This window comes from Peromyscus leucopus, chromosome 13 (genome assembly GCF_004664715.2).
Source record: "Peromyscus leucopus breed LL Stock chromosome 13, UCI_PerLeu_2.1, whole genome shotgun sequence".
Classification (NCBI taxonomy): Eukaryota; Metazoa; Chordata; class Mammalia; order Rodentia; family Cricetidae; genus Peromyscus; species Peromyscus leucopus.
The window spans coordinates 23,001,203-23,024,997 of NC_051074.1; the positions used below are offsets into that span (position 1 = coordinate 23,001,203).

General features: G+C 41.6%; 1 protein-coding gene across 1 annotated transcript in view; it reads right to left on the reverse strand.

The window, feature by feature from the left end:
• Ptprm (protein tyrosine phosphatase receptor type M) overlaps positions 1 to 23,795 on the reverse strand; it is a 968,046-nt gene that overhangs the window by 457,107 nt on the left and 487,144 nt on the right. The window contains exons 5-6 of the mRNA XM_037210182.1: positions 20,991 to 21,106; positions 4,496 to 4,670 (exon numbers count right to left, since the gene is read on the reverse strand). Coding sequence (XP_037066077.1) covers positions 4,496 to 4,670; positions 20,991 to 21,106 — 291 coding nt within the window. The remainder of the gene's footprint in view (positions 1 to 4,495; positions 4,671 to 20,990; positions 21,107 to 23,795) is intronic.

Here is a 23,795-nt window from a genome sequence, read left to right on the forward strand (position 1 = left end):
TACCAGATCCAGGAGATCTGGGGATCTAATGCCTTCTGATCTTCTGTGGTGCCCATATACACATGCAAGAAAACCACTGACACACATATAATAAATAAATCTTAAAAAAATAAAAAGAACAAAGCTAACTTGAGCTCAGCACCTGTATTCTCAGCTACTTGGGAAAGAGACAGGAGGCTCACTTGAACTTGAAAGTTCAAAACCAATCAAGGCAAAACAAGACCCTGTCTTGGGGGAGAAAGAACAAAAACAAGGTATGGTTGTGGGTCAGTCGGGAGAAAGCCTACCTAACATGCAAGAGGCCCTAGGTTTGACCCCAGCACTTCAGAGTGGCTGTAGTGGAGCATACCTGTAATTTCAACACTCTGGAGCCAGAGGTAAGAGCATCAGAAGTACAATGTAATCTTCAGAGACTATACAGTGAGTGTGAGGCTAGCCTGGACTACATGAGTTACTATCTAAAAACAACAAAGCAACCCACCTAACTTGTCCAAGCGAGTATGCCCATGATTGGTCTTAAGACACAATACATAAGCACATTTACATCAAACTTTTTTTTTTTTTTCTTTTCAACTAAAGTCACAACTGAAGCTCTCTTGAGAAGCAGTATTTAACAGCAGGACATATTCCACTGTCAGCCTTCTTGTTGAGATTCCTTGCAACATCATCAAAGGCATTGGGGGTTTCTACATCATTAAATTGAGTTGGCACATTGCCTGTTACCCCAGCATGTGGGATTCGTGGATGCAGAAGGAGCATGGGTCAAGACTAGCCTTGGCTACTTAGGGAATTCAAAGCCACATTCCCTCATGTTTATATCTGCCATCCTTTCAAAAGCAAGAAGTTTATCTCTTCCAAAATCCATTTCTGAGGTGACTCATTTTCTTCAAGGATGTCACAATGGGCTCAGCTAAGTGGCGGAGAACTGAACATTCAGATTATAAAGTTGATGCCTGTTATCCACAAGGTTGCTCCCGGTATGAGTTTTACTAAAGCCGTGTAGCAAAGGATGCTCAGAATCAAAGAAAACACTACACCCAGCTTGATAAATATCAAAGAAATCAATAGCAAACACTCCCTATAACTGAAGTCTCTTGCATGGAAGCTGATTCTTTTTCTCATTATTGTCTAAGAATGTGGAGACCGGCCATTTTTCCTATAAATTACCTCCCACTTTATTAATTAGATGCCAGTTGAATGACCTTCCAGGAACCAAATGAAGGAATTCTGCATGCCATTGACTCTCTAAGTGGTATCCCACATGATGGATGAGATCATACAAAAAAAAAATCACATATTTTGTCCTGAAAAGAGCTATCATCCAAGAAAAACATAAACGCTAGTGTTTTCTACAGGGTAGGTTGTACTTTTTTGGTGTTTGTCTTCTTATGTCCTTGTCCTTACTACTGAAATAGGGGAGTATACTGACTTGCTTGCTACAGCTTTCCCTAACCTCTCAGAGGGCAGGCACGACCAATGGATGGCAACAGCCTTGCTTCCTGCTGAACAAGATCATAGGAAAGCTAGTATCATCGCGGGTGTGTAAGTGAGGTCACAGCAGGCCAATCCTTAGATACCACTCCCCTGGCAAGAAACCAACATCAGTTCTTTGCTTTCTGTGGAGAAAGAATGTTTTGGCTCTTTTCTATATCCCAAATGTGATAAAGTCACATTGACTATAAGATAGCTCATTAGAATAAGTCCCACCAAGACCTCATATTTTGAGTGAATTTTTAGATAAGGGGCTACAAATGTGATGTAAATGTACTAAAATATTTAATTTTTATTTTGAGACAATGTCTTGCTAAGTCACCCAGACAGGTCTTGACCTTGTGATCCACTGCCATTAGCCTCCACAATAATCGGAATACAGGCCTTTGCTGCTAGACCAGACTAAAATATTTCATAATAAACATAAAGAGATCCCACAAAAATGAAGTCTAAATCAAACCAGGAATGAGAACTTGTGGCTATAAACACTCTACATAGCTTTAAGTGCTGCACCTGAGAATGACTGATGTACAGATGTCAGTATCACATTTAATTATATGTAACATACATATACAATTCATATATATGTAAAATATATATTTCACATAAATCCAAGACATTGTGTATATCACACAAAATGTTTTCTAAAGCCATGGTACCCCATGTGCACACAGCCATGGTGAAAGGACCTGGGCTTCACATAAGGAATTGATCCCACACCAGCACCTTAATGTCCTCTTAAGGGGATTTATAGTCTTTAGACTTTGGTTTCCCCATCTGTTAAACATTAGCAGCCCAAAGATTATAGGGTATCCAGTTACATGTAAGTTGTCTGAAATTATTACTATGTGTTTTAAATTAACTTTTTTTTTTTTCAAAAAAGTAACATCATTGAAGTAGTAGAATCCAGTATATTATCCCTGATTTTTGTGCCTGACCTGGTGGCAAAGGTCTGTACCATTGGTTGCTAGAGAGGCAGAAATGGGCCAATTGCAGGTTCAAATCAAGCCTGGGCAACTGAAGTCTCCATGGTTATCAATAAATATGGTCATAGACACATAAACCGAGAAGGAGACAAATCTTATGCCAGAGCCCCACACAGCAGCTGTTGACAGCTTTGGCACAGTGCAGTGGTGCTAAACAGGGGTAGCACAGCTTGTCAATCAGACAGGGAACCCCAAGTGCTGCAAAAGCAGAATGAGAACTCCTTCCTTCCTTCCGTCTATGCCTTTTCTGGCAGACTAGAATATTCCCTGTTACTTCTAACTCTCAACAAGTTAACTTTCTCAAAGAGGTGATTTTTTTTTTTTAAAGAAAGTGCCACATTTGCAATGGATGGGAATAACAAAGCAGGTGCCTTCATCACGTGGACCCTGGATGACTCCAGGGCAGCGACTCTAACCCAGACAAGGGGAGGTCATCTTAGAGAAGTGCACTGAGATGGGCATTAAATAGTAACAGAAAAATGAAGAGTACAGGGAACAGAGAGAGGCAGGGGAGAAGGAGGAGGAGGAAGGAGGAAGAAGGAAGGAGGAGGAGGAGGAAGGAGGAGGAGGAAGAGGAGACCTCGGCTGGGAGCACCCAGGCCATTTCATTCACACTGAGAAGTCTGATTTCTATACTATGATTCCTTGACTCTCTAGAGAGCCTTCAACAGGGTATGGTCTGTGGAATGCTGATGAATTTTAGTTCCGTTATGAATCTTAAGTTTGAACTCAAAATTTCATCCAGGCAGCTTAATTAAAATGTTACTGCACATAAAAAAAAAATGCAATGTGGCAAAATAAATGATTCAAGTAAATATTTAGTGTGTTCTCCCTTCTGCTACACATCTATCAGTGCTATGGTGAGTGACCGTCAAGGTAGAATCACTGATAGGCCAGTATCCCCATTGGGGTCTGATACCCACCATCAGCTTCCTCTGCACACATATGTGCATTCTGCCATTGAACTTCCCATTGGTCCTAACATTAAGTAACATTATTCTACCTATTTCACATTCAAGGCAATAGATGAAGATAGGTGGCACATCCATGGCCTCTTCTTAGCTTATTGTGGGATGCAAAGCTTCTTTGAAACCGGCTGCAAAGACAGGTATGCTGCTAATAGGAACAGTCTACCATGTTCATAATCTACACTCAAGGAATGCAAAACAAACATGTAAATATAAGGCACAGGCTTGAGGAAGGGGCTCGGTGGTATAACACGTGAATCTGATGTTTCAACCCTACCACCAAAATATTGAAAAATAAAATAAATAAAATATGAGATATTATTTGTCTCCCTGGAGTAAAACAGGGATGGCCTGTCAGAGTTGTCTAAAATGCCAGCATGGTGCACATGCAAGTTCAAATTATTCTATCTGGCACCAAAAATCGCATTAGTAGCTTGATGGGATAAACTCCTCTGCCCACAAAAAATGCATTAAATGAGCTCAAGGAAAATTATTTCCCTTCCGTTTTTTACCTCTCATCTGCCACCTTCTTGAATATAATGACTCAATTTTCCAGTCACACGGAATGTAGTAATAGAGCCTAACCGGGACATTATGAATGCTAAGACAGTGTTATCAATAAGCTTCCATGATATAGCAGGGCCTTTTTATACAGACACTGCTTCATTTTATTAACCATCTTGCTATCGTAAACATCCTGCCTGGTGAATATTTGCATTTTAAGTGATTTTCTATCAGAAAAAAAAATTTATCCCTTAAAAAAAATTTATAGGTTGTAATCTGTATCCACAGAACCGGCAGAAATCCTGGCTGAGAACATAGCCACTGCTCTGTGTGCTCCTAAACCAACATCAATCATATACATTTTTCAAAAAACACTGCTCACATGCAAAATTTGTACTTAAAATGCAATCCATCAATGCAGCCTATTACCAAACTACTATTCAGAAACAGACAGGATAAGTTTGAGCATAAACAAATCATGAACAAACAACTATGTGAGCATCTATTTTAATAGACTATTTGAGGGCATGGAAATGCATTAAATACCTTTAACAACCAATTCTGCGTAGTTTGATACCCCAACACCGCCTTCCGTGCGAATCATGCAGCGGTACTTCCCAGCATCTCTCTTGGTCGTGTTGACAACATTAAATGAGGCTATGAATCTTCTGGAACTAGTCACTTTTATTTCCTTCAAAGGAGCGTCTCGAACATCAATGCCCTGTGTCATGGAGGGTGGAAAGGACAGAGAGAAGCAATATCAGTGGTCATTATCAGGACAGTCAGACACCTGATGGCAATTATCAATGTCATATTCATGCAAATTCTGGCTCATGTGTTTATTCCCATGGCAGATGTTCTGTAAGAGACAGTAGTTCTGCCCCATCAACAAAACAAAGATCAAGCCTCCAAAATTAAGTGTGTAGAAATGTGTTGCTTGTATCTTTTAAATATATTAAGTTAAATGAACTGAGCAGGAGAGAAAGATGTTCAAAACCTTTTAAAAAAAAAACCAAAACTTTGCTTTCTACAAATATTTGGTTCTTCATAACACCTTATCCTATATTCTTATTTTTCATTAGAAAACAAAATTAAGTCACCAGCCATCCTATTACTAACCCAATTTCTCTATAAGCAACCAAACAATTACCAAGAATAGCATTAAAATCTACATCAGGTTTCATCACCATCCTCAGTGATGGACCCAGAGAACTAACCCAAGTTTTATGATGTTTTTCCCATGGACACAAAAGCCACAGAAGTGGATGCTTGATAAATATCTGCTTCTAAAATATATCGAGGGAGAAGTCTTTCTGTATGTTCTGTATGTCCATGAAGCTGCTTCTATTGTGGGGAAGTGTTGTGCTTTGTTTTGTTTTGTTTAATTATCCTTATACATCAAGTCAACCTTTTATTTATACACTCTTAGAAATCCAACCATTGTAAGAGATGAAAGCAAAAAAGGACATGGGCAGATTCAGTTCTGTATATTTAATAAGTCCTGGAAGCCGGCTGTCTTCTCTATTCAACATTAGTAGAAAATAAGAGCCCGAGATCAAGGGTTATGTACGATGCCAATGTCCATTATTCATCCACAAGCCATGCTTGGGGTGCCAAGATGCCAAGATTACTGAGTCATACAGCCAGGGTCGAAATGCTGGACCACAGGTAGACATCCACCAATGATGGCCTGAGAGGTGAAGGGAAAGACCTGGTGGCTGGCAGAAGTCACCAAGGGGATTGGCTGCAGATCCTGTGGACTGGAGCGAGTGATAGGAGTATGGAGACTAAATCAGAAAATAACTGGACAAAGGATAATTGAGGGAAGACCATTCTCGTCACACAAAACAGTAAGGGAAGCCCGAGATCATTAGAAAGACTGGCCGATGTGACAATAACAAGAGGAAGTTGGATGTGAAGTTTATATTAAAGTGTTTTCAATATTAAAATGTTTTCATTTATAGAAATACAAGGCTATACAACAATGAAGTCCATCTGTGTGGTTCAGTGACTTACACCATACAAATAAACAAACAAAACAGCATTTCTCTATGATACTTTGGGACAGTCAGTCTTAAGCAAATGTGAGTTTTACGGTTAAGCCTAACTTAGGTGCTGATCAAAATGTCATTATTAAAAGTGATGCACCTTTGCAGGGCTCCACTTTCCTTACCCAAAAAGAGAGGATTCAATTCACTCTCAGGGCTACCGTGAGACATGCAAGGACACTGACAGAATGACTGGCATCGCACATCCCCATCCGAGCTTTGACAAAATGAGCAGTGGCCTCTAGGGAAAACAAAAGCTGGCAGCATGTCAGAACCCCACCTTTGTTTCTGACACACTGGCGACAACAGTGTGCAGAAACCATGGGCTTGCGGATACTGAAGCACAGAAGGAAACAGACTCACTCACCCAGTCACTAGAAAACCACAGGGCCCCCACATGTTAGGTGCTGCTGTAAAACACACAGGATGGAGGAACAGTGTTCCCAGAGCAGGCAGCTCCCCCAAAGACGGGGGCTGAGCTACATGCTCTGTGCATCCTCCTAGGCAGCTCCCGCTTGGACAAGGAGAGAGCAGTCAGGAGTGCTGCATTAACAGAGTTCCTGCTACTTGGAAGGAAACGTCAGGAGTGGGGAAGAAGAGTTCCACCCACATTGTTTTTGGCATTGGCTGTAAAAGCAGTTTTGTTTATACTTTAAAAAGTAACACGTCAAAATATAAACTCTCATATGTCTTAATTTGTGTGTTTTACTAAGTTTAAAACCTTGATCTAACCAATTGCACCAGATTATTAAAAGAACAAAAAACAAAAAAAGAATCCAACAAGATTTAGCATTAACAATACATCCAAGAGGAAGCAATCCTCTCTGAATTCCATACATTTAATCTCTGGTAAAACCTCATCATCAAATTTTGCTAACAGAAGAGACCTGATACTTACAGCCGTTAAAACTGGAATGTTTCATTTTACATACAGAAAAGAAAATCTAACTTTTTGTTCATGAGCGAAATAGCAAACCTTATTGAAAGACTAACTGTGCATTTGTTCTATTTATTAACAGTGTTGACAACTAAAGACCAGGAGATTGTTCACTGTTTTATTTACTTAAGTATATGCCCACAAGAATAAGCTTTTTTTTTTTTAAAAAAAAAAAAAAAAAACAACTTCTATTTATTTACTTTTCACTTCAATAACAGTCACACAATACTGTTCATAACAGAGGCACACTGATCCCTGACCACAGCCCAAGGCTGTACTGTGGGTGCCAAGGGAAGTCCCCTCCTTCTGCATTAATATTTCTGCTGGAGAAGCAGCCCTTGGGAGGCACTCTTCCTTCATGCCATAGTGTTACTCTGTAAAACACAGAGCTCCACAGTGTGAGCGACACACAAGGCCTATGTATCCATGAACTCTCAGGAAGGTTTCTTTAAACAAAGACTCCACATACTTAACCACACAGAAAAATTCAGCTTATTTATGAGGAATGATACAGGGTCAGGGAAGCCCAAATCAATGAGCATCATTTCTGTTCTAGATCCACACAGGCAACCAAACTACACACCTTACTCAGATAGGCGGCCTTCCTCTTGCTATTTGCAATGTACAGTACACTGTTGTGACTCCTTTTGACTAAAGGGTATTTCAGAGGTTCTGGGTGCCTCTCAGCTAACAATCTCACACAACTCATCAGGAATATGGTTGGCAGGATGGGGCCTCTGATAGCATCTATATTCCTGTCCGTAGTGGGAATTCACTCCACCCATAACTTTGGGCTATCTGGCCTGATAGAGGCGGTGTGTCTTATCTGCCCATACGACCACTTAAAAGGGAGGAGAAAGGGGTTGTGCTCTCTTGGGTGGTGAAGACTGGATCAGGCGGTATGAAGCAGTCTGTGATCCATGCCCAGCTTTCCAAGGACTCTGCTACTGGATTTACCTTATCCTGTATCAGTAAGTCTGTTTTCCCCATAGAACTCCTTAATAAATTTATATATATACCCACCATTGAAGCTCTCATTACAAGTGGTACCCAATGTAGGGCAGATGCCATCCAGCTACCTTTCGTCTCCCTCTCTCTTAGATTTCCCACCTGGCTCTTATCCTGCCTTACCATAGGCCAAAACAGCCTCTTTATTAACCAATGATAGCGACACATATTCACAGCATACAGAAAGACATCCCACAGTACCTGTCTCCAGAATGTAAGAATGTTTTCCTTTCAATTGCTAAAAGAAAGTTTGCAGTTGTGATGAAAATAAGCGTTTAAGAGACTGGAAGTCACACTGGATTATCTGGGTGTCCTACGGCCACCACACGGTCCTCATGGGAGGAAAATGGAAAGTCGCATGTGGAGGAAGAGGCTGTGAAGAGCTTAGATAGCAATGATGCAATTTGAAGATGGCACAAGGGACTGGAAAAGGCAAGGCCTCTCATCATCCCTAAGATTTCCAGAAGAAATCAACCTAGCTGTCACTGTACTTGAGGCCTTCTGATCTCCAGAAGTATAAGACAGTGAAGCCCAGGAGTTTCTGATATTTTGTTACAGTCACAATAAGAAAATAATAAAGCAACCACTGGGGTAATGAAATGCCACGTGGCTTTTGATGGTGCATAGACATTGTGACCCTAATTTCCCAGAGCTGCACAACAAACGTCTAAGGTCATGTTGAGTCTTTTGCAAAAGAAAGAGTTCAATCCCAAGCTATCACCGAAGCCAAAAACAGAAGTCCAAAGGTGGGCACATACTTTGCAACCTCAAAAACTTTGTAGAAAACAACATTAATCAAACAGACATTGTAGGCTTGGCATGAGGGCAGACATGGAGTGGTAGAATAGACTGGAGAGCCCAGACATGAACCCTCATAGGTATCACCCACTGACATGCATCAGCATTATTAGACCATTCAGTTTGGAAAGAATGGTGTTTTCAACAGTGGTAGTGGAGAAAGTGGAGAGCCACTGGCTTAAAAAAAAAAGAAGAAAGAATTAGATTTTTAGATTTGTTACATACAAGAGTCTAAATCAAACACCTAACCTCAAGAGTTAATATCCTCAATCAAGGAAAAACTTTAATGATCTGAGATCTGGCCCTAGTTTTCTGAACTGTGATGCCAAGATCATAGGAACCAAAAGAAAGTAATCAGGGCTGCATCAAAACCACAAACTTCAGTGCATAAAGAATCACTATTTGGATGAGGACACGGCTTGATGAACAAATTCATTGCTGTGCAAACTTTAGAACTAGAGCTCAGGTCCCCAGAACAGATCCAGACAGGTACCAGGTGGGTGTGGCAGCCCACCTGTGAGCCAGGGCCCAGGACACAGAGACAGGGAATCCCTGGAGGAAGCTGGATAGCTGGAACACCAACAGAGGGCTCTAGGTTCTGTGAGAGACCCTGCCTTGATAGACAATATGAGGAGCAATCAAGAAAAACATCTAATGTCAATCTCGGGCTTACACACACACACACACACACATGTCCACACACAAATACCCATGCACACGTGCGTAGGCAAACAAAAAAGAACTGTTGAGAAAGTAAAGTATCAGCCCGTAATGGGAAAAGCTTCTGTAAATCATATAGCCGAAACCCTGCAATTCATCAACAGCTATAAAAATTTTCAGTTAAATATTGGGCAAAAGACTGTTTCTCTAAAGAAGAAATGCACAGGGCCAACTGGACAGGAAATGATGTTCAGCATCACCCGTCATTAGGGAAATGCAAATCAAAACCATAATGTCATACCAGTTCACACTAGGTAAGACGTTTTATTGTCAGGTACATGGAAATTACCAAGCATGGGACAGGTGCTGGAAACTGGGACCCTCGCACATGGGTCAAGAGAATGATGGAGTTATTGTGGAAACATCACTATTCTACAAAGAGCTAAAAGTGAAATTATCACAGGACCTAGCAATCCTATTGTCCAAATGCAGAATCTAAAGAGGACCTCAGAGACTGGATGTTATTGGTCAAAGCGGCATCAGCCCCAATGGTCAACACATGGAAGCAATCTCACTTTCCACCAATGGGAGAATGAATGAGCCAGGTTTAATACACACACATAGTAAATCGCATTTGGCCTTAGAAAGGAAGGACCTTCTGACCAATGCTACAATGTGGAAAATCCTTAAAGATGTTATATTAAGTGAAATGTATTAGTCATAAAAGGCAAATACCATATATTTCCACTAGTGTGAAAAAATACACTTAAAAAAACTATATATTCTTATCAATTAGAGATAAATATCATCATTACATTAGTATATTTTAGATTTTTTTAATGTCAAGTTTTATTTTAAGTAAAATCTGAAATGATGGCCCAAACCATACAGACAGGTTTATATCTTTCTTTAAACATTCTGTGAGGTCTGTAACCTTTTCATATTTTATATATTATTAGGTAGCTGATGAATAAAACATACATATAACAAGAACTTTGGTTATGAGAATCCAAATATTCAACAGGATGCTTCTGTTTAATTTTGTGGTATCATGTGGCTTTTATAGGATGAAATTATTTTTCTTACTAGATAGGATTTTAATAAGAAAATTAATCTCACTTTTATTATTTTTAAAAATGGCTGTTGAGTGCTCAACCCTTAAGGGAACATCCATCATTCCTCTAAGACTCAAAAAACATCCCCGAACAGGGAGCAGAGAATGTAGGGACTCCACAATGGGGAGGAGAACAAAGGAACCCAGTCTCTGGGACTTGACATGACATTGCTCTCTTAGACTGACTCACAGCAGCTGCAGGGACCAGCACAGGGCCACACAGAACTGGACTCATCAACCTTCAGTCATGGACTGGGGAGGGGCTCACGGGGTCTGGCTCCTCCTCCTGGCAGCTAACTGTTAGGGCAACAGGAACCTTTGGTTTAAGTAGAGGTGGAGCCATTGAGTTACCCATGCTCCCGCGCAAAGTTCCACACACATATCCAAGGGAATAGCCCTGCTTAAACTCAGTGAGTGACACGAAAATATAGTCAAAAGCCATGATATTGGAAGTTGGGTGGGGCCTTACTGGAAGGAAGAGGCCCAGAAAGAACACGGTAAACATGCATATGAAATGGTCAATGAATAAATTAATACTTAATTAAAAAAATATTGCCTATGAGACACCAGGGCATAAAATATATTGATCTCTGTATAGGACAAAGACTTCTTGAAATGAGTATCTTTAGGAAATATAAGTATGGAGCTTTCAAAAAGGGAATATTGAAAAGATGTCAGAAAACAGTTGTTGGGTGCTATTAACTGTATTTTGCATGGGTAGGTACAAGAATATATTTAAATATCTGATATATCAATTACTCATAGCGAGATACATATATGTGTGTATAGATATACATACATATATATAATCTGTGCTTATGATACTACCAAGAATTTTATATAAGTATAAAAATCCCATTATTTAATTTAATTCCAAAAATCCATTTGGAATTAAAGACTAGGGTTCCTACTTCAAAGGAGGAGCAGAAGGAAAACCAACCAACCAACCAAACAAACAAACAAAAAACCGAGGCATCTCCCGGAGAAATGGGGTGGTAGTGGTTAACTGGGTTCAGGCTGAATCAAGGGTCTGAAAAAGCAACAGAGGAGGGAGCCCTGCAGGGAGGAGGGGGTCAGGCATGGTCAGGGACACAGGACAGGCTGAAAAGAGAATAGACAGAAGCCAGGGGAAATGCCAGAAATGGGTGGACTGGTCTCTGGGAAAAACAACAACAAAAACACTCTTTGGATGCAGATTCCTCTTCCTAGTCTCTGAAATCCTGATATTACACATCAGTGAGAGTCTCCTGGTTTCTTGGTGTCCAAGAGTCAGACAAACCCAGTAAACACTTGGGATTCCAGATGAGCCCCATGTCAGATGAACGCTCCGAGGACCATCCACATCGGGGGTCATGGAAAGAGGATGAGGGAGAGGAGGGGAGCAGGGAGAGATCTTGGTCACCCCTCTGTGCTATGGACAAGCTGCAGCAAATACTCCCGAGCACATCCCCCTCTGCATGCAAGGTACCATGGGCAAAAAGAGACAGAAATCATTGTAGAAACAGGAACACCCCACCTAAGCCTACCCTCTTGACACACGCAGGGAAGGCCTGGCCAGAACTGTAGGTGTTTTTCAGGGAGCGACTAAAGGATTAAATGAATTGATTTCCAGAAGCCTTCAGGTCTCCAGAGTCACCTCCTCTGGCTGGACTTGACTGGAAATTGTGAGGATCCCTGTACCACAGTTGAAGTTTTGAAAGGCTTCTAAGCCCCTCTCCCTGAGGGCCTTTTCTATGGCAGCAATGACCAGATAGGGTAATATGTTAGAACCTTGGGCACTACCAAGAAGTCAGGAGTCTGTGGAGAGGGCCACCTTCCTTATACTTACACGGCTGAACAATGAGAACACATCTTGGGGTGGAGCTAGCAAGCTGCTCAAGTGACTTCTCCCCATTTTTCCCAGTGTGAGAGAAGCACAGCCCCACTGAACACTGGCGCCTCATCTCTTAACAAAAAAAGACAGCACCGTGCACACTGACCAAGAACAGAATCCAGAGTGTTCTTTATGATATAGTCGATCACGCAAGACAGCCAAGACAGATGCAAGGTGTGACAATCACATGTCCAGGGTAGTCAAAGGATCGTTGCTCTAACTTTTGTGAACTTCATGAAAGGACCCATAATGATGGTGCCTGAGAAGAAATGGTCTCCCTGGGTTAAATACGGCCCCTTTGTGAGTCCCAGTGCTTTTTCCAGTATGCATGTATTCCAATGTGAGCAAGCCAGGAAAAAAGTACTGATAGTAATTTCAATTATGCTTACAACCTTCTTTAGGCAACGGGCTCACCGAGAACTTCTAAATGAGCAGTGATTTACCACCAAAAGGAGTCACATTAAGTCTTTCAGGAATATCTATGCCATAATCAGAGCAATGATTGAAGGAAATTGAGGTCTAGGAAGTGAGCAGCAGTTTGAGTAAATTAATCAATCTCAGGCATTTTGGAGCTGCTCTGAGTGGTTGAGCTTAGTAGGTGGCAGGCAGGGTCCTTGCACAGTCACACGGGTGGGGATGGGCTACAATGTCCAATCCCCCACAGCAGGAAGAGTTATCGCTACCCACGTTCAAGCAGGCCCTCTGTAAGATGCCCACTACATTCTCACCATTGAGACCTTTCAGGACCATCACAGGGCAGGGGAAATCTCACATCAGCCTACATCATCTAAATGGAACCTTTTTTGAATAGCTCAGCAGATCTAGTTTCGCTGGCCCATGGCCTTTGCTGCTTGATAATGAAGACACTGAATTGCTAAACTGCAGAGAGGCAACGAAGTATGTTCGCATCTGCTGCTTTCCCTCTGGGAACTGAGCCAGGGCCACGCCTGCCTTCTTTTCTCATGGGAGAGCCTCAGATTCTTGGAAGCAGGATAAACAAGTAAACTCCATGATGAGCATGAGAAAAACAAAAACAAACACAGGAAAAAAAAAAAGCTTTGTGAGGTTTAGAGTTCATAGGCCAAAGGCGCGTGTGCGGGGGGGGGGGGGGGGGAGTGAGAGAGAGAGAGAGATCAGTGAAAGATGCCAAAGCCCCTCTTCTGCCCTCTGGATGGATCCATCCTGACTTCTAGACCAAACTCAAAGCCCAATTTCCAATCCCAGCCTTAAGGCTGCTATTCAGCAAGCTCCGCCCCCCATCCCCCATCACCCTAATTTCTGCGGCTGTATCCCAAACATGCACCAGCTCTTAAGGCCTCCTTTGACCAAGTGACATGAAACCACTAAATGATCTTGGGTACTTAGATCATTCCAGGATCACTCTAGATAACTCCTACGTTCTCAGGGACATAAAGAAAACCTTTCTCCTTAAATTAAAGTAACCCCAAACCGCACTAGGTGGAAACCCACGGTGCCGGCAGCAGGAAGACTCTCAGTGGGCTCTGTGTGAACACTCGCATCTGTCAAATAGATGCAGCTGTAGATGGGTAACCGACTAAAACAATAATGGATGTGATTTTCAGCATTGATTTAGACAGTAAATGGTTCCTATAGCAACAGCAGACAGTCCACTTTCTCTGTTCCTGGTATTTTCTGCGTGGTAAGTGATGTTAAGTTTATGCCTTAATATATATGGTGTAAAATACTCAAGTTAAGCTTGCAGAAGGCACCATAATTTTACCTCTTTACAAATCATTTTGTAGCTTTTATACCTAATAACAAAACGGTTCTGATATACAGTTGTGATTTCCCCCATTATCTACAAATGAAGCTAAAAGCCACTGTAGACCACATGTGACCAGTCCTACCTCACCAGCCAGAGCAAGGCACATGTGAGCTCCCACACACATAAACACAAGTGAAAAACTCTAATTTAATTGACAATTTAAATTCTTTTCCAAGTTCATGAATCCTTGACAAAAGTCTAGGTTTCCCACTGTACTATGGAAGGAGCATTATGGGTTGGGAGACAGTTTCTAGATACAGGTGTCTGAGTATTAATCCTAGCTCTTGATATCACCAACGCACCCCTAGAAAAGTAAACAGAACTCCCCAGGCCTCAGCTGCATCTTATATCTGTGGGAATAAAGTTCTGCAAGGATCAATGAAAAGAAATGTCAATAAACAAAAAAGCAAAGCTCAAATATTACCTAGCAGAGTACCTACCACCCAGCAGTGCTCTGTAAAAGTCATTATATATTTTTCTAGCCCCTGTAGAAATCAGTGATACAAGCACTGGTCCTATGACCTCATTCTTTTGTTCACAAGACAGGCGCAGTGCAGTAGATCAGGGAGGCTGCTTATGAGAATCAATTTGGTCTCTCTCTTCATCTCTGTCTCTCTATCTCTCCACCTCTCTCTTCCTCTCTCTAACTAAAAGCATCTAAGTTTGCTTGATCTCAGAAAAAAAATACAAGAAATTATTAAATTCGGAAGTAATAATTTTTTTCCAGACTGGGTTGATGATAACTAGCTAAATAGCATCATACATACAACAAACTATCAAAAGAAAAATGTTACATCCATTTCTAGACCAACAACTAAACAAGAGGTTTAAAACCCAAGTGAGGTTAAATGTTTTTCCTCTAAGAAAAACATTCCCAAATTAGGAGCTTACATGAGATTAGATTTCTATAACAGGTGGAAGGGGCGGGTGTAGCCAGGGTTGAGCTCAAGCAGAATGGCCTTAGTAGAGGTGTAAATCTATGACTTTCGTCACGTCATGTGACAATTATTTTAGAAAATACAACTTTGAAAATAACCTAGGGGAAAGGGCTGAAGAGTGAAGACTTAGGAAAGATGATGTACTGAATGTTGCTGAAATGCCTCTAACCGAGGTCTGTTTTTATTAGTTGGTTTGGACCACTTTGTATGATGTCTACCGTCTATTATAAACCAGAAGACGATGTTCCATAAGGATCGACACATCTCCAGATTCACCTGGAGAAGATATTTCATCTATGAAGGCAAAGAAAACCCCACATATCAGCAAGTATCTGACAATCACTGTAGTATTCCATGTGCTGGAAAATACTGGTATTTTTAATGCCTACTTCATAGTAACTGCATTTTTAAATAAAATCTTGCTTGTTTTGTGTTTCCATGCAGGCATGGGTGCATGTATGTGTCTGCATGTGCTCCTGCATAGGTACCATAGCAGGCATGTCAAGGTCAGAGGGCAACTTAAGCAGGGATTGGGTTTCTCTTTCCAACATGTGGGTCTAAATTGGACTCACAGCATGAGGCTTGGTGACAAGTACTTTAATTCAATACGTAGTCTTGCTGGCCACAGTAACTACATCCTATTTCCTTTTCTATTTTTAGGAACTGATGCATACCATAAAATCATTTGAAAACACTATGTTGTTGACTTATTTATAATAAACATCAAATTTCATATAGCTATACATAGCTTCAAGAGTCAATGACCACATAATAAAAACAACTCAGAAAGCCCTCATGAAAGCACAAAGGCATCAAAAGGAATAAGTACACATGAAAACATACAAAAGAATCTTTTAATTCTGTTCTGTGTGCATGAATATACACATACATTCTCTGAGGTGTTTTCAAAATCAGGATTATAAAGTGACCAAAAGTTGGTAATAACATGAAATAAGGTCCCATTTTGGGTACTTGGGTGGCTTCCATAAACACATTTGATTTCAGCATCTTGCATGGAAAATACTGTATTTAAATGCACCCACTACCGTGTCTGGTGACACCTATCAAACATCTGCAAGAACTTCTAATCACAGCTTACACTGCACACAATGCTGCCTTTAAGACTGAGGTATAAAGTGCAGGTATAAAGATGAGCGCTCATCCCACTGAGCTTTATTTTATTTTTATTTAGTTCTGCAGTTTAGAAAAACCCCTCCCCCCCATACTAGCCTCATCCCCACGGTGAGATATGTCACATGTCTGTTACAGTGATAAAAGGACCTCTCCCAGGAGCTGGAGAGTTAGCTCAGCAGTGAAGAGCCCTTCCCGCTCTTCCGGAAGACTTAAGTTTGGTTCCCAATGCCACATCTAGCGGCTTACAACTGTCCGTAACTCCAGCTTCAGGGGATCCAATGAACTCTTCTAGCCTCCAAGGGCAATATCACACCCACAGCATACACTGACACAAACCCAGACACATGCACACACATGAAAGTAAAATCTTTCACGGTTTTCATTATTACTTATGTTTCATTAGATTTATTAGTATTTTGTGACAACGACCACAAAAGTGCTATTTGAAGTTTGTTCCAAACAATGAAGTCCTTGGACATTTCATGTAGGTGTGGATCAACATGTACCTGGAATACACATAAATACACAGACATATTCCTGAAGGTCATGCCCTTGATGTTAATTTGTGACGGGGTCATTGCCAAATTCTTTGAGGTATATATCTGCCAGTTTACCCACATTTCAGGGAGGATGACACAGAATTCGATGTACACAGCAGTGCAATTAAAGTAGATACACAGGTTTCCACTATTCCTAAGTACACAGTTTACCCTAGTGACTTAGAGGGCTGACTCTTGGTCCCTTATCTGTCAAATAGATATAACACCACAGTAGGGACACAAGAAAAATTGTGCCCACTGCCTACTGTGGGTGTTCTAAAGGTTGTCACACACAAAAGACAGTTTGCTGACGGCTACCCTTGAAAGCACTGATGTGGCCCCAAATAAACATCCATCCTAGATTTTTAAATTTTGCTTTATTCCTGGGAGATTTACACCATAGAGGAAATAAAAAAAATATTTTTAGTACTCATTTTGTACATGGATTTCAGAATTACTTTAAAGACCCTAGTGAGATAACATGCAGAAAACCACTTTGTAACTGCTACAGCTCCAGAAGCGTTGTGTGTGGAATATTCGTCATCAGAAATGTTTGAAGAAGACGTTAGTGTTCAGCTTGGTTCAGATTTTCAGATGTTTGCATATAGATAATGAGTTCTTAATAGTAAGATCTAGGGCTAGGGAAATGGCTGAGTGGATAAAGGACTTGCCATGCAAGCTGGAGCACGGGAATTTTGATCCTCAGAAACCACACTGCACTCTCAGCACTATGCACACAGACAGGGGATCCACGGAGCAAACTGGCTAGCTAGGCCAGATGGGACTGGTGGATTTCAGGTTCGAATGCAGACCCCAACCCAATAAATACAGCAGGAGACAAAGACCAAGACATGTGACCAAGGGAGACACGTGAAATCAACTTTGTTTGCCTACATGTACATACACACATACCCATATGCAAGCACCTACCTACACATATGCACACATACACATACACAAACATGCACACCTACACATAATTAAAAATGACATCCATATCTACAGAAGATATTCAGTTACATTTCAGATTACCTTATGCACATAGACTGAAAGTAATTTTTACAAGATTTTAATAATTCTGTGTATGAGTCTTCTCCATAAGATAAACACTTTCCCACAAAATGCCTACTCAAGCAGAAGTCATCAATAATTACATAGTAGGATTACTTGATCATCACAAGACTCACAAACCAAAAGCATCCTGAGAGCAGGACAAACTAAAATTTACTTAAAAATCCAGAGTCATGTAAATTCTATGACTATAATGCCCCATCTTGGGGCTATCATGCCCCATCTTGACCTAGGCACATGGAGACTTTTAGGCATGACAAAGGCAGATGATTAGGAAGATTAGAAACAAGGGAAGTCTGGGAAAGAGAAAAAGGAAAACGTCACAGGGTCAGACAGGAATGGATTCATCAATATTATAATGCTTCAAAACATGAAATTATGTTTCAGAACATGAGAAATAGAGAGGCCTTGGACACAAAGTTGGACATGAAAAGCATACTGAGATGTCTACATACACGTGGCCCCCAAATCCACAGCCTCTGCACCCAAACACTGAAGAAAACAACAAACCAAGACTATTTTGAAAGCCAGTATTGTGGCTCATGTCTATAGTTCTAGCCCTTGGGAGTTTGGGGAAGAAAAATGTCCTGGGCTACAGAGTAAGGTCCAGGCCAGCCTGGCTCTATAGCGCAATCCTACAATAGGACAACAACAAAAAAAATGTTTGCTGAAGACACCCAGGCTCTGTCCTTGTCCTTAGCTCCTGAGAAGTTGAGCACAGCCACCAATGCACAGTGTTAACATTACGGAAGTTATGTAATCTTGAGATTATCTCAGTGGATGAGACTGTGTGTACAGGTTACATACAAACACACTGCCATTCTACGCAGGGAACTCAAGCATCTGAGGACTGTGTTACCTATAGGCTTCTTACCCCAAACTCCAGGGACAGCCAGGGACTACTGTTTACCAGTTACATGTTGTGCTTGCTTCTTCATTCCAGTTTACTATGCCCATTAAATTACTATACCCACTAAATACTATACCATTAAATTTTGCTTGAGGTTAGTTACTTTCAACCCTTGCTTCACAATGGAATCACTTGGACAGCATTTGATGAACTACTGAAGATGGGCCCCTCATTCGGTGTAGTGGGTAGCCAAATCCCTTAATCTCCCAAGGGAAGCATAAAGAGGCAGGATGGAGAAGTCTACTGTAGGGTACCTCTCTCCCACCTCAAAACAGAAATCAGCTCTCTCCTCATATCACGCTAACCACTGCTTAAAACCACCACTTCCACTACTAGTGATGGATTAAAGATTGGAATCCCAAATTAAGGGGTTGAAGCAGAGCATCCCAAATCTGGGAAAAATCTAGGAGCAAATCTTGTCCTTCGTGTGCCAGTGAGTCCTTGGGATTATGCCCTATGATTTTGGACCTGGGAGTTCACACTTTTCATAGTCCCCTCCCAAGTGATGTGCACAAGAAAAGCAAGAGTCATAAACTAGTTTTCTGTAAATAATTAAGAACTGTACAGGTAATGATGGAAATAACAGTGTCATTTTTAAAAGGTGGTAAATGCTTTGTGGAAAATGTCAATAAAACATGTCTATCTCCTTCATCAAGCACAACAGACAGCCGATCTGGATCTCATTAACACAAACATCCACCCACTCAGGCAGCAAGCCTATACCCCAAGCATGATCATTTACAAGAACTGAGACATGGGATAAAAGAAAAGAAAAAGTTAAACGCTTACGTCAGTCTTCACATGCTACAAAAAGCTTTTAGGGTAGTGATTACAAAACTTTCAGAAACCAAGGAAAAAGTAAGGATGGATTGAGAACGTGTGATTCCAAAGTTCTGTGCCCATCCCTCCTTCCTGGCACAAAGGTCTTGGACAAGGGCCAGGATACAGGAGAACAAGGTCATCAGACAGAAGGGTCAGGCATGCTCTGTGCAGTGGCCATGAGACGCTTCATCCTCAGAACACATTCCCACCTGACGTTCACCGCCTACCATTGACGTTCAGCTACTTTCTACTCCCTCCAGAAAACAGAGCAACACAAACAACCAGCTAAAACATGGTGATTAAAAGGGATAAAGGATTTAAAAGTCATATAAATGTGACACCTCACAGATACCATGCCCTGGCAGAAATGCAAAGTATGGCAAGAGGCGGGGATGGGACAGATGGGAGAAGGGAGACAAGACCGTGGTAGCTGCCTATCGTGAGACAGTGGATACGGAAGGGTTCAAACAGAGTACTTCAGCTTGGTAGCAAACTCAAAATTATAAATAAAATGATAAAATAAAAATGTAAACGCCTGGGGCTGTGTCTCTTGGGGGAGTGCCAGTCTGGCATGCACAAGGACCCTCACTTGATCCTGGCACTGAAACTCCCCAGAGAATAAGAGAAGGAAAGAAAGGGGAAAAGGTATTCTAAAAGAGTTGAGAGGAGCAGCCCGTAGATTAATACTTAAAAGGAACAAGATGCAGCCTGACTGCAGGTCATCAGGGAGAAGAACACCCCCCCTCCAAAAAAAAAATATCCCCAAGTCTAAGGAAGGGAGTGGCATTCTGTGCAGAAGAGAAGGTCACTGACATTACTCGATGTACCAGAACTCCTCAGAGTGGGCACAGGTTCAAGGGACTGTGCATCATCACACAGAATGTACAGAGCAGGACCTGAAGGACTGCAGGGCACAGATGGGCCAGGGTTATATGAACATACATATACACACATAACTTAAATGCTTGAAACTAAGGCGAGCTGTTTGAAAGTGCTGTTTACAGAAAGGACCGCAAAAGCAAACTCTTCCTTCTCTCTCTCTTGCTGTGTGTGTGGGGGGTGGGGGTGGGGCAGAGAGACTGGAGTGAGAATATTCGGCTTGTTTTTCTTCAGTGGAAGACGAGAGAGAAGCGTTGTAGTTTACAATTTAAGGTTCTTTGCTAAATCTAATTTGACAAAAATCTGTCAAAGGAGATCATCAGGAAAAAGCAATGGGAAACAGAGAAATTCCAAAAAGACTAGTAAAGAAATGGCCTAGCTGAGGTTGGAAACCTGAATATCTAACTGTGATGTGGACAGGATGCTCTAGAACAGTGACTGCCTTGGTGTCTCCAGTCGTCTCTCCCCCAGGATGATGTGGCTGTCCTGCTGTCTGTCGGGACAGGGAAAGCTGGTACACATACCTGCAGCCAGAGCCGGTCCCCAGCCACGGTCCTGCCTATGGCGCTGCACTGGAAGGTAGCGAACTGGCCGGCATTCACCTCCACGTTCTGAATCCGCAGGAAGTGGGGAGTTCTAGCTACATAGAGAAAAGAAATCAAGAAATTAAAAGTGGGACCCGCAACTAGAACACCTACCCACTCGTCAGGAGTAGATACACTTAGTGGGCCCTTTCCGCTGTGTTCGTCATGGGAGAAAAGATTGTTTGTGCTTATAAAGACTTTAAAGACTTCTCTGTTATTGTAAAGGGCATCATGGAAGGTTTTTGGTGTGTGTTCTTTGTGATGAGAGAGAGAGAGAGAGAGAGAAAGAGGGAGAGGCAGTGACAGAGAGAGGAAGAGAGAGAGAGAGGGAGAGAGGTGGGGGGAGCCTGGCATTCCGGGATAGAATCAAGAGAGAAGATATTTCATTGTTCCTGCTGTGCAAATTACCGCAGCTCAGCGGTCTCCTTGTAATAACAAATCTGTATTAATAAAGATTATGCTGATGCCTAATTGATGTTTTGAACAAAAACATATTAGATATTTATACTTGCAATGTGAAAAGAACAGTAAGAAGTTAAATGATGTTGTCAAGGAGACTTTGAAGCCCCCATACAGAGCTGTGCATAATATATATTTTAATACCACTAATTGGTATGCAACATTCCCTCTGCACTATTTCCCAGTTACCAAAAATACAGTCCCAATAGACAGACTCTGGGGGTGATGCTGGGCTTGCCCAAACTGGACAAGTTTCACTAATCCTTATTTCTCATTCAAGAAATCCAAAGGATTCCAAAGGCCATACAGGACTGTCTCCTGAGGCACTTGTCAATATGGGACAGCTGTGTCCAGAAAGGATGGTTCTGCTCAGTCTGAGGAATATTCCCTAATTTCCACATCACACTTAAATCATGTGTCAAGGAACTAGAGTTAGGCAGGACTTGGATGCCATGCAAAGTTTGTTAGGAAACTTCTCCTATTGTTCCGACAAAATCACAGATGGGAATAGGGGCTGGAGCAGAAAGGGACTGGTAATATAGCATTTTGTAGGTTGGGGCAGCTAAGACCAGATAATAACCAGAATCCATTCATTATGCCCTCAAGTATCCTCTCGCCGCCGGGGTCTTCGGGCTGTGTACAGACTGTTTTGAAGATGGTGTCCTAGTCTGGGGACCCAGCGACTGTAAACTGACACCCATATGAGCCCAAGCAGAACAGAATTAGAGTTGGAAGTGCTTTGCAAACAAGGAACAATGAATTTTAATACCAGTAGCACAGGAAAAACTCATTATTAGTTGGAGGCCAGCAATAATTCACTGTGTTCACAATGCTTAGTATGCGAAATGTTCTAAATGGCTCCTCACAGAGCAGGGCAAGGAAGGACCACTGATGCTCAGGATTAATTTATTAACTTACAATTCTAAGAACTGTTTCACTGATGCAATCAAATTACTCCTTACTCAAGAATAACATAATTCTTTGGTCTTTGAAGACCTCTGAAAAACTTCCCTAAGCCAAATGTCTTCTCTGCCTTGTTCCAGAGGCTCTGGAAAACCCCACTATCTTTGATTAAAAGGGTTGCCCTTAAAATTTATGTGCCAGGGTCTTCTCGGGAGAACACTCACATAGGTTCTATGAGGTGGCCATTTTCTCTGGTGTGGGTATGGGGAGACTTGTGGGTCTCTGACTGGCACGGACTTCCATTTCCAAAGGCCAGGCCAGCTCTCTACACCACATAAACCCTTCTGGCCTTCACACCTTCTCTGTCTGTCTTAGGGGTCCCCTGCCCACACAGGGTGGAGCCTCTGCCTGGAATTCCAGTGATGCTGTTCCTTCCACAAAGCCGCACCAGTCTCCAGCTCATCTTTGGACTTTCAGTGACCATGGTAGCAAGAGCAGTGAGCTTGGTGTTACTGTCCCCCACACGGCAGACGTGTGACGCCATCACTAAATTCAATTAATGTTATTTGCATTAATAAAACCACAGGCATGTAACCCTCAGGGCTGTTTCTTTGAGATTTCAACTTCTACCAAAGAATTCTTCTCTCCCACCCTTTGCATCTCAACTTTGACTCTACTGTTTTTTATTACATAAAAATGATATCAATTATTTTAGGCTTATTTATACCAGAGGACCCCAATATTAATAAATATTGGGAAGACTAGTGAGGTCTGAATAAATTAGAAGGACTACATTGGAAATGAGAAGCTTTTTTCTTATGAAAGACATTGATTACTGCTGTTTCTCACCAGACAAACACACACACACACACACACACACACACACACACACACACACACACTCATAATACACTGACACAATACTCCTACACTCACATATACTCCCAAATACACACACACTCACACACACACACACACACAATTACACACACACACACACATACACTCCCAAACACACTCTGTGTGTGTGTGTGTGTGTGTGTGTGTGTGTGAGAGAGAGAGAGAGAGAGAGAGAGAGAGAGAGAGAGAGAGAGAGGGAGGGAGGGAGGATCAAGTTAGCATCCCAGTCTATCTGAAAAATCTAAAATATTTTTAAGAGCAAACATCATATAAAAGTTAGAAAATTGTACAACTTATGGGACAAGCTATAAGCCAAGCACACGAGCACCAAGAACCCAAACATGAAACTACCTTCAGTTTATACATATGAGTGATACATAAAATGTGAATGAATCTACATTTACACTCATTGCCAAGATGATGCATATACAAAGATATTCTAAAATCTTTAAAATATTCCAACACATGCTTGCTTTTAAGTGG